Raw genomic sequence first — 12,365 nt, 5'->3', positions numbered from 1 at the left:
CATTTCATTCTCATATACAAATGCGAATCACTAAGTAAAGGCAAATTTTAAATGATGTGGACACAATACAACATTTTTGCGATGGCTTATGGGTGGCTTGAACACTCACTGTGCTACACTCTGGTGTTAATCTAGTTGAAGCGAAGGTCAAATGAATATGGATGCTCTATTATGGGCTTGAACAACAGGACATTCATTCAAGGACACTCTTCAATTCCACCCGGGGGAGTAAATGCTAACATTAATTTTATTTTAATTTTTTTCATTTTTATTACTATTTAATTTAATATTGTTTCTTTGTATTTGGATTATGTGAATTTCCCCTTGGGATTAATAAAGTATCTATCTATTTATTGGGGCAGAGACCTGCTGAAATTCAATGAAGGGTGTTGGTTCACTATGGAAGTGAAAACAGCATCACTCAGTGAAAACTTTATGAATGAGTCAGTCAGTCATTTTCCAACCCGCTACATCCTAACACAGGGGTCTGCTGGAGCCAATCCCAGCCAACACTGGGCGCAAGGCAGGAACAAATCCCAGGAAGGGCACATGCACTCACACACCTAGCACACCCTAGGGACAATTAAGGATCGCCACTGCACCTAACCTGCATGCTTTTTTTTTTGGACTGTGGGAGGAAACCCACGCAGACACGGGGAGAACCCAGGACCCAGCGAACCCAGGTCTCTCCTAACTGCGAGGCAGTAGCGCTACCACTGCGCCACTGTGCTGCCCTTATGAATGAGTAGAAAAGTTTAAAGCAGGAAGAACAAGTGCAACTGCCAAAGCTCGAACTGGATGACCATTTAGATACATTGTGCATACAAACAGACATCAACATAGTGAATGCCTTCATCAGTGAAGACCAATGGACTACGTTGTCTGCTGTTGCTGCACACTTGGGTACCATCTACAGATCTGCACATGCCATGGTGCATAATGACTTGGGGTACCATAAATTCTGTGCAAGATGGGTACCCAAACAGCTTACTGATCTGCACAAGCCAACATTTTGATTTATTTTAGCAGGTTTATTCTCTCTGCCAAACAAATCTTACTACAGTGCGATGATCAACAATAGTGCAATTCTGCAGTGGAGCACCCATGTTCATTCAACCTTGGCTTCAACTAGACTAATGGCAGAACTCTGTGCTGTATATGTTCAAACTACCCATAAGCCATCTCAAACATGCTGTATTGTGTCGGCTTCTATGCGCCGAGGTTACCTTGCGTTTTTTAGAAATTGCCTTCACTTTTTGATTTACCCTCATATTTACATTTTTAACTTGCACCCAAACTCTTACATATTGCAATATATTAAAAACGAAAGGTTGAACAGTGCTGCTATATACCACCTTCTGGAGGCTAGATCCAAATTTCAATCCATTCACTGCCCTCATGGTTTATGCACATTATTGTCATACGGTATTTGTATGGGTTATTGTCCAAGTACTCCAGACCTCATTCCATACCTTGAAGACTTTCAGGTTAGGCTGACAGGACATTCTAAACAGGCCTCGTATAAGTGACAGTTGGTCTAGGTGAGCCCTACAACAGATAGATGCCATTCCAAGGTTGCTTCCTACCTTCCGCCCATTGTTGTTCTGATGTACTACAGATCCTAACAACCACAAGCTGGATGGACGGGAAGCCAAATTGCCAATCAAGTTATAAAATCCAACTTGCTCTTCATGACCAGTGACATTTTCAGTAAAATGGTGGAAAACATTTTGACTCAACCCGATGATGTTAAACCTTTTAATTGCAGTCACGTCCAAGACAGGCGAACTCTGTGCAACGCAGAACTCCTTAAAAACCAGCTAACCATTTTGTATGAAAAATGTACAGCAGATCAGGGCGAGGCCAATACTAAAGCACAAAGTAAAATTTAATATTTAAACGGATACCTAAGTTGATAGGCAAAACACAAAGAAAGTATTATGTTAAAGAGGACAACTCTAATCATGGTAAACATGTTAAAAGTATCCAAAAAACAAGCAGAATGTTGAAATACAGGAAATCCAAGAATCATTCCAAATCCCTAGACAAAACTCGAAGTATTAAAGAAACATAATGAAGGGTCAATAAACAATAAATGAGAAAAGAAGGCACAAACTACTCAACCACAGAGCTCTGATGGCTGCTGCAGGGTGCTTGAGCAAAATGCCATCGGAGTTTACCCCTGTTTGTTTCCAGCACTCTCATTATGTGATGTCTACAAATAAACATTACATAGCAACAGGCACAGAGAGAAGGCTCCTGAGACAAAATGACAGGGAAGGGCTGACAGTAGAGCCCAAGCCCATAGCAGGCATAAAGACTTGGAGAGAAGCCCAAGCCCATTCTTGACAGCACCATTTTGATTACCGCTGTAGTAAAAGCTTTGTTATGTGTGATATGCTAACTTCCTGAATCTGCCTTCTGTCAATATAAAATTATTCAAAATGAATGGCCTTTGTGTAAATGCTTTGCCATACCACTGTGTACCTAAATTCAATTTTAATAAAATGCCAGCCTGTAGCAACTTTCAGGCAAATAAGTCATTCCATCTGGTAACATTTTTAACTGCAGAATGGCAACAAATCCAATTTTGGATTAAAATACACTATTCAAAAATAATACTAGCGAAAAATAGTGTCAATTTACCGGTTTGTAACAAATGAATAATTGAATGTGTGTTGAACAGAATATTAAATTTTTTCCTTAAATGTAAATTATAAATTTTGCAGCAGCCACTGTTCCTTTATCATTCTGGAGGAAAAGCTAGTAGGCCTGTTTGATTTAATATTTCATTTATTTACAATCTCCCAAGGGTTACAAGCAAGACACAGAGAGTATTTTCTGTGGGAAGCGTAAAAATGTGAAAGAAAAATATCAGCAGGGGAAAAATTAGCTAGGGGGCTGGAGTAGCGCAAGTGTGAAAGAGACTAACCAAAAAGGAGAAATCAACATACCTGTGGAGGAAGCCCCCCCTGATAGGCAGGCCAGCTGCAAGAAAAGGCAATTGGATGACCCGTAGCATTAAGAGCCTTCGACATGAGAGGATATCCTAAGAGTGAAACATAATCAAAGAAATGTACTCATTCTGTCCACATCAAACTGTGCAATGATCCTTGAATGATCCTATAATTACATTAATAATAAAATCTTACCCGTTTCCAGGCTACTAACATTAAAAAGAGTCTGTGAGACTGAATGGCAGTATTAGCAATCACAAATAAAAAACACACACATACACACACAATGAAAGTGACTGTCTAAATATTACTGAACTCCACTTAGAAAACTGCATTGAATCCAACCTTCCAATTCTCTTCTACATTCCTGCCTAGTGCCTGGTGTTGGCTGGGATTGGCTTCAGGAGACCCCCGTGACCCTGTATTAGGATACAGTGGGTTGGATAATGAATGGATGGATGGATTGATTACTAGATGTGTGCCTCCAATACGAATCAGTCACAGATGTCATCTCAGTGTCAAAGCCATCAACTGCCTCCATCCAAAAAACAAAATATCTTACTATCTCTTTATCTCTACTGTTCTACTTTTTTTAAGTAATAATTTTGAACACTTTCTAGAATGCCAGAGTAGCAAACTTCTCTGTATCTTTAGCAGGAAGACTCCATCACTCACCTTCTGCTTGTTCAGTGGCATTTGAATAACACCCATCCAGTTTTAACATGTCCACACCCCAGCTGGCAAAAGTTAAAGCATCAGTTTCAATGTAATCCAAGGTAGTTCCTGGATAACCTCCACAGGTGTATGTGCCCAGGTCCCCATAAATACCCAGCTTGAGCCCACGAGCATGAACATAGTCAGCTAAAGCTGGTATGCCACTGGGAAAGCGCTCTGGGTCTGCAACAAGCCTCCCTTGTCCATCCCTTTGTTTTGCTGCCCAACAGTCATCGATGTTGACATACTCATAGCCCAGTTCTCTCCAGCCATCTTCCAGGAGGCGGTCTGCCATGTCTCGAAACAGACGCTCACTAAAAAAAAAAAAAAAGGGAGGAAGGCAGTCAATGAAAAGTTAGCAGACAAGAAGCTCAAAAAAGGAAAACATTAACATTTCTAAGTTTTGCAACAACATCATAGCCATGTGAATTAAATAATTAAACAAAAGGCTCCAAGGGCAGACAAAAAGACAATAAAAATAGAAGAATCACCTCAAAGAAATGACACCATGAATCTTGCAAAGACTGCAATAATCTGTTAATGACTTCTGCTTTTTGGTTTCTAAAATGCTTTGCTTCAGCTATTTGGTTAAAATTGTTCTCTTGTCTGAAAAAGTCTGAAGAATGAGGACTTCCGTGTATGGTTAGCCCAGGAGACTCCTAGAGCAGCAGAGGGGTACCTAAAGGCCAAAACATCTGCAGCCTTGGTGGTCAGGGAAGCAAAGACTCAGGTATGAGAGGAGTTCAGACAGACCATGGAAAGTGACTATCACTCAGGCTCAAAGAGGTTCTGGCAAACAATCAGGTGGCTCAGAAGGGTATTACAGGGCTTCAACCAGGTTGTTCTCAGCAAGAAGGGAGAAATGCTGACCCAGACTGAGAATATATTCTGGCAGTGGAAGGAAACTTTGAGGAGCTACTGAACCTGTTAGACACATCTTCTATGGAGGAGGCAGAGTCACAATGGGTGATCAATGCCCATTTCCATGAGGGAGGTCACGGAGGTAGTTAAGCAGCTCTGCAGTGGCAAGGCCCTGGATGGAGGAGATTCACCCAGAAATACTGAAATGCAGAAATGCTCTGAACTTTGTTGGGTTGGCTTACACACATTTTCATTGCTGTGTCATTTTCAGGACTAATGTCCCTGCAGTGGCATACCAGGGTGGTGGTCCCTATTTTTAAAAAGGGGGACAGTAAAGTGTGCTCCAACTATCAGGGGATCACACTCCTAAGGCTCCCAAGGGAGGCTTACGCCAGGGTACTGGAAAGGAAGCTCCACCCAGTTGTGGAACCACAGACCCATTAGAAGCAATGTGGATTCCGTCCAGGCCTTGGAACAGTGGAACAGCTCTTTAGCTTCATGACGATCCTGGAGGGGATATTCAAGTCTGCCCAGTCGGTCTACATGTGTTTTGCGGACTTAGAGAAGGCATGTGACTGTGTTCCTTGAGGGATTCTGTAGGGGGTGCTGAAAGAGTATGGGTTTTTTTTATAGCCCCTAATAAGGAGTTATTCAGTCCCTGTATAATCACAGTGACAGCTGTGTCCGCATACTCAGAAAAGCATCAGCACTGTTCCCAGTGGGCGCGAGACTCCGCTAGGGCTTTGCTTTTCCTCCTGTCCGGTTTGTGATTTTCCTGGACAGGATATCTAGGCGCAGCCAGAGAAGGGAGGGTGTCCAGTTTTGTGGCCTTAGAACTGCATTGCTGCTTTTTGTGGACAACATTGTAGTGTTGGCTTTATCTGGCTGTAAACAGAAACAGCACGCATTGTGACAGTTTTTAACAGAGTGTGAAGTGTCAGGGATAAGGATCAGCACCTCCAAATCAGAGGCCACGGTCCTCATTTGGGATAAACCTGGACAGTCCTTTCCAAGTAGGATGTCAGTTACTGCCACAAGTGGAGGAGTTTAAGTATCTTGGGGTCTTATTTATGAGCGAGGGTAAAAGGGATGATGAGACTGATAAATAAACTGTGGTGATGTGAACCATTGTGCATTCCCTATACTGACCCAAAGTGGTGAAGAAGGAGCGGAGCCAGAAGGCAAAGCACTAGATTTACCAATCACTTTACATCCCATAACTTCACCTATGGTCATGAGCTTTAGGTAATGACCAAAAGAATGAGATTTTGGGTACAAGCAACTAAAATGAGATTTTCTCTGCATGGTGGCTAAGTTCTCTCTCAGAGACAGAGTAAGAAGTGCAGACATCCGGGAGAGTCTAACAGTAGAGCTACTGACCCTCCGCAACCAGAGAAGCCAAATGAGGTGGCTCAAGCATCTGATATGGATGCCTCCCTGTGGAGGTGTTACAGGCGTGACCAGCTGGAAGGGAACACCAGGGGAGAACTAGGGCTCACTGGGAGAATTTTATCTCTCTGATGGCCTGGAAATGCCTTGGAATCCCACAGCTTCAGTTGGCAAGTGTGGCTGAGGAAAGGGATGTACAGTCCTCACTGTTGCCTCTGCAACCCAGCCCAACATAAGTAGTGGAAAAATGAATGAATGCTTTATGAATAGTATATATGTGTTTTTCCATTCTGAGATTAGAGGATGATCTGGTCTGACCTAAGCTTTAACCAAGACAGACTAATAAGAGAGACAGCAATAATACTGTTACTCTGTTCTTCTTGACAAGAAGCTAATCAATATAGTACTCTCTAATTCACCTGCTAAAGAACTTCACTTTTAGGATTTCTTTCACAACTATATTGTCTTTACAAGATAAATGTTTCATATCTACTGAACAGACCTCCAGCTTTATCAAACTATACATGAAGACACAAACAATACTGTACGTACAAATTCCTAATAAGGTCTGTGGATCTTCTGGGGTTTTAGAGTGTAGATGGATTAACTAAGGAGGCTTGATGTGGTTGCATTTATTCAATTGTTTAGTCACTGAGAACTAAGAAGTACTACACATACATTAATTATAAAGCATCCTTTTTTATTAAGATTTTGCTACCTGATACAATTCTTAGGGTCAGTCCTGCAGTCGATGTTGCAGCGATAGCGCTCCCAAGCGAGCCAGCCCATGGGTGGGGTCAGCATTAGCCCATTGTCCAGAGCAAGAATCATGGCTGGAAAGGTCAGCAGAAGAGTAACAGATAATATACCCATGTCTGTAAAACCAAAAAAAAAAAAAAACTTAGACAATGAGGACTATTAAAAACACAAACCTTTCCTGACTTGGCATTAATCAAGAAGAATAAATATTGTTCATAAGTGTTCATATAGATGTGTCAGTCCGTTTACCCTGTGGCTGCATATCCAGTAGCTTGAACTTCCACTGTTTTCTCTAACTGCCAAATTACAGGTGTGGCTATTGATCCCTTAAGCCTTGTTTGGCAACTTCAGATAAGGTGGTTACTGTGAGAAATTAAAACACATGAGGATGGGTGGATGAAGGATATCAAAACCAACATTAGAAAGAACAGAATGGACTTAGCCTTTAGTCATGCTTATATCATATTCATAATCTCAGGATAAACAGCTTTGTAAGTAGCTAGACTTCAGCCAACTGTGTGAAATGTTCATATGTAGTTCTGCATGGTCAATATCAAGTCACTTCATCTACCCATATGTAATTTGTATTAATTTGATATACATCATTGTATCCTAGTTTATACCTATATAACCAGAACACCTTTGCAATATGTTATCATACAGAAGAATTTATGGTAGCTGATCACACCATGATTAGAGAAAGCTGGAATCTGTATGGAAAAGTGTATATTACCATGATTTAAACTTGGTAAACACCTCTTGTAGTTCTTTAAAATATTATAATTTCCCATTCATTTCTTGTTAAATCAAACTACTCTTTATCTTTTGTTAAACAAAGGGTTTGTTGACATACAGAGGAGCTGGAGGAATTGATAACTGATCTATCCATTCGTCAGTTTCATAATTCACTTAACAAGTTCATGATGGGGGAATTCAGGGCTTGTCCTAACATCATTGGCTTTAAGACAGAAAGCAGACTTAAACACACACTCCTCACTCACCATGGGCCAGTTTTGAACTGCCAATTAACCTAACAGACACATTTTTTAGATGCAGGAGGATAACCAATGCAAACTCGATCAAAAATGTCCAACCTCCACACTGGCAGGGGTTTGAATCCATCACTCTGGAGAGGTCCCTGTGCCAGCCCCAGACTGATATATTCAATAGAAAAATGAATGGGAAAAATTATAAAATTACTTCATATGAAAAATTATGAGAACCTTTCAGTTTAACAAGCTATAGAACAGGGGTCGCGAACTCCGGTCTTGGGGGACCACCATGGCTGCAGGTTTTCATTCTAACCCGTTTTCTAAGGAGTGCCCCGTTTGTGGTACTAAATAACTTCTTGTGAATTCATTCTAATTGAATTGCTTGTTTAAGGTTTGTTCCCCTAAATTGCTTCATTTCTTTCCTTAAATGGCACAGTTAGTTGGCACAGAAATTTAAAGTGAGGGTGCCAACTAAGTCAGGGCCTGAAACTCCAACCAATTTCACTCCAACCAGCTGCTTAATGAGGTGCCGATTCTTGGTGTTAATTAAACCTGATCTTTAATACTATGGCTTGTTGCTGCTCTCGTTGTGCAATAGCAGACATTTCTGAAATTGTTGATTTTCTCTTTCTAAGAGCACTGTTGTACTAGGTTGTTGTACCGTGTTAGCCATTATGAATGTAGAGAAAAGCCAAGCAAAATGACACCTTTTATTGGCTAACTAAAAAGATTACAATATGCAAGCTTTCGAGGCAACTCAGGCCCCTTCTTCAGGCAAGATGTTTTGGGGATTGGAGCAGACTGACATTCCTGAGACCTTCACGGTTCTTTATTTTCAGATATCGTATGATGGACACAGTTTGCTGCTCAAGTTTTGGCTCATTTTGTACCTCATTATTGTTTAGCAGCTAATTAAGTAAAAAGAAACAAACAATTAAGGGGTCTGAGATTTCAAGAGCAAGTCAATTAAAATCAATTCAAACAGAAGTTAATTAGCAGCAAAAACAGGTCACTAATTAAGAAAAGGGTTAGAATGAAAACCTGCAGCCATGGTGGTCCTCCAGGACTGGAGTTGGCGACCCCTGCTACGGAACACACAAACCAATGTCCTACAGTTTACAAATCAGGTTCTTCTGTCAACTTTAAGGAATTTCTGTACATTGATTCCTTAAAAATGTTTCATGGACTCAAACCTGGTTAACAGGTCATAATTTCATTGTACTCTGTAGACCTGACAATTGACTAGAATTTGAAGTGAAATGTTCATTCAATTTACTTTAGGTCTGTCCACAGCATTTCAACTTCACCGATATCTGGACATTTCTAATCTATTCACTGAAAAAAATGCTGGAATATTTAACATCATCGTCATTTCAGAGTTGTTTTGGGGTCAGCTTTTCCTCAGATTAGTAGAGCCTGATGTTCTTTTAGAAAAATGACGATGAGACTCTGAATTCACAGAAGTCTTAAAGAGGGTGAGGTGTCCATGGACAGAAAGAGCAGCTTCAAATCAAGACATTCCACAACCACACGCCAGACTGTGGAGATACAGTTATTCAGGCGGTAGACAAAATTAAGAGTTTTTCTAAACATTTTGTGTTATTGTTGGAGCCAAAAACACTATCATTAGATTAATCAATCAAATCAGCATTCGTTCAAAACTACATATCACCAATATGGGGATTTTTCTAAATATAACACAAGTGGCAATAATTTCTTTTAGACACCAAAGATTTTCTCCCAACTTTTATTTTTATTTATTTTTTTTGTTACTTATTCTGTAATATTATCACCGAATCTTATTTGTTTTTCTTTTCTTGTACCTTTCTCTTTAGCTACAATGTTTGAATGAAAATGTGTTATAGAAATAAATATCGTTGTTCTTGTTATTCAGCTGGTTTTGAATTACTGAGATAGGCAAAAGGACTTTATCCTGTAGCAAGAGAGATCTGATGATCCCTTAATGTCATCCCAAAATTCTTTTGAAAATCACATTAAAGTATTCTTGTTATGCCATACCATTTTCTTAGCCCACTTAATCCTAAGCAGGGTCATGTGGGGCTGAAGCCTATCCCAGCAAGCATAGGGTGCAAGCCAGGAACAATAGCTCAGACTGGGTGCCAGTCCATCACAGGAAAACGCACTCTCACACACACACACACACACGCCCCACACCCATTAGGGCTATTCACTGTCGGATGTAACACAAGCACTCAGACACAAGAAGAACATACAAACTCCACACAGGGACTTAAACCCTGGTCTCCATACTGCAGGGCAGCAGCGCTACTGCTGCACCACCATACCGTCACCTTCGTATGCCTTACAGTCACTTGCTGTAACTAGTTAGAGTCACAGCAGCCTTAAACCTTCTTCATTTGCAAACAAGGACTTTCATCAGAGTGATAAATTCTAAAATATTCTGCTATGGATTTCTTATTTCCTTCCGGGTAATGATTACCTAAAACAGTCTTCCTCAATTTCTCTCAGGTCCCTTTGCAACATCAGAGTGTATTATCAGAACCACACTGACTAGGCTTCTTTCCTAGGGCATGTCGGAATTTCTCCTGATAATTTGATTCCAATTATTCCAGCTACCACTTGTACCCATCTACCAGTTTGACTAGGCAAATGACTCTTGTGATTAACTTACTTTAGTATGTAAGCTAATTTATTATATAGCTAATTTCTCTGTTGACCATGAACTATTTCTTTGTGATAATTAAGGACTGTCTTTAATTTATCAACAATTCTGTAAAAAAATGTAAGAATTTTAGGAACTACACAAATTCTGAAGTAGCAATACTTTAGTGATTTTCTTTGTGTAGGTAAATTGTACATTGATAACATCACAAACCTGAACCAAGGACTCATAGGGCAACTGGAGCCTACCTCTGAACAGCATGCCTATCCTTGGCACATTTATTTATCATTTAAAATGATTTAATTTTCTTTAATATTTATTGTGCTAGTAAAACCAAAAGTAGATAAGGACTCAATAGTGTTTGAATGCAATAATAATAACATAATTAAGAAAAGCATACTAAAGAATATTTAACTTGTTTTAAATTTCTGAATATCGATCGATTTGTCCTTAACTCTTAATTTTTCTTTTTGTAAAAACCTGATTGATTTGTATGGATTGCAATAAAATTAATATATATTTTTTGTATCTAATAAAAATAAATAAATAAAACAAATAAATAAATAAATTTGTGAATATGGCAAATGGTCTAACATCATATAATTAGAGAAGGTTATTTCAACAAAATCAATACACAAACTAAACACGTTGACTTTTTAGCAAAGCACAGAGGAGCAGTACTTGTTGCCTCTGCCTCACAAGTGCAGGAGATGGGATACAAATCTTGAGATGGTGAAGTCTGTGGAATTTTCAGGTTCACCTCATGTCTATATTGACCTTTACTGTGAGCACTCTGGTTTTCCTCTCACATTCGAAAGACAACAACAACAACAACAATAATAATAATAATAATAATAGTTTCATTTATAGAGCGCCTTTCACAAACTCAAGGTCGCTTTACATACAGAGTAAAAAAAAATAAAAATGTAAAAAAATTAAACAGAAGACAAAAGTTTGTAGAAGAGGAAAGTTTTCAGTTGAGATTTAAACGTGCAGAAAGAGGAGCAGAGTTCCAGAGTTGAGGGGCCATAGCACTGAAGGACCCTCCTGCCACCCAGGGTGGGGAGTCTGGTGTGTGGGACAGTAAGGAGATTACTGCTCGAGGACCTGAGAGAGTGACAAGGAGTGGATGGAGCTAGGAGCCGAGTGAGGTAGAGGGGGCCAAAGGTTATGTAGAGCTTTGAAGGTGAGAAGCAGAATCTTGAATTTAATCCTTGATGGAATCAGTAACCAGTGAAGCCGGGAGAGAACAGGGGAGATTTGAGCAAAATGCTTTGTGTGGGTGAGGACTCTGTCTGCGAAGTTCTGAATGTATTGTAGCTTCTGTATAGATTTTGCAGGGAGGTCAATGAAGAGGGAATTAAAGTAATCAATACGAGACATTATGAAACAATGAACCAAAGTTTGAACATCGTTAAAAGGACAGAAATGGACGGAGGTGGGCAATGTTACAGAGATGATAGACTGATAGAATGTCCATATTAAATGAATTGGCAGCTCTTTTTTGGCCCATTATGATTAAGTTTACTTGTCTTATGATTGACCAGCAGGCACCTGAGGCTCCTAGTGTAGACTTTTGGCCCCTCCAGCCCTAAAATCTAATTAAGAGTGAATGAATCACACACATTTAATTCCAGTTAATGGAAGCCAATAGGCTAACACTTCAATCTGCAGTTTCAAAGGCTGCATTTTTACAGGCAAAATTAGGCACTGAAATGATTTTGGAATGTAAAAGGTATGATATATTATTGCAATAAATAACCAGTCCTTCTCAGCAGAAGGAGGAGCAAGTGTGCCATTATCATTATTCAGAAGCAAATTATCACTACAGGTATATCCTTACTACTACAAATGTCCACAAGAGCAAATACTTTACAGAACTACAGAACAGGAACAAAATAAACTTCTCTCTCTACAGGCACCCTGACCTTACACAACCTGACGAATCGCTCTCAAGAACATAATCAGTTATCATTTCACTTGAAAAATAATCTAAACCGATACAGCACATGTTCAACCAAGATCAAGATGACACTGACACTGCACCAG

At 39.8% G+C, this 12,365-nt stretch overlaps 1 protein-coding gene across 3 annotated transcripts in view; it reads right to left on the bottom strand.

Annotated features, from left to right (window-relative positions):
- Window positions 1-12,365, bottom strand: part of naga (N-acetylgalactosaminidase, alpha) — a 42,352-nt gene that overhangs the window by 15,265 nt on the left and 14,722 nt on the right. For all 3 annotated transcript variants that reach the window (XM_039765648.1, XM_039765645.1, XM_039765646.1), the window contains exons 2-4: window positions 6,640-6,796; window positions 3,633-3,985; window positions 2,955-3,049 (exon numbers count right to left, since the gene is read on the bottom strand). In XM_039765648.1, coding sequence (XP_039621582.1) covers window positions 2,955-3,049; window positions 3,633-3,985; window positions 6,640-6,794 — 603 coding nt within the window. In that variant the 5' untranslated portion in view covers window positions 6,795-6,796. The remainder of the gene's footprint in view (window positions 1-2,954; window positions 3,050-3,632; window positions 3,986-6,639; window positions 6,797-12,365) is intronic.

The sequence above is a fragment of the Polypterus senegalus genome, chromosome 10 (assembly GCF_016835505.1).
Source record: "Polypterus senegalus isolate Bchr_013 chromosome 10, ASM1683550v1, whole genome shotgun sequence".
Classification (NCBI taxonomy): Eukaryota; Metazoa; Chordata; class Cladistia; order Polypteriformes; family Polypteridae; genus Polypterus; species Polypterus senegalus.
The sequence above is the reverse complement of the archived record's forward strand: the minus strand, read 5'-3'. Positions and strand labels throughout refer to the sequence as shown.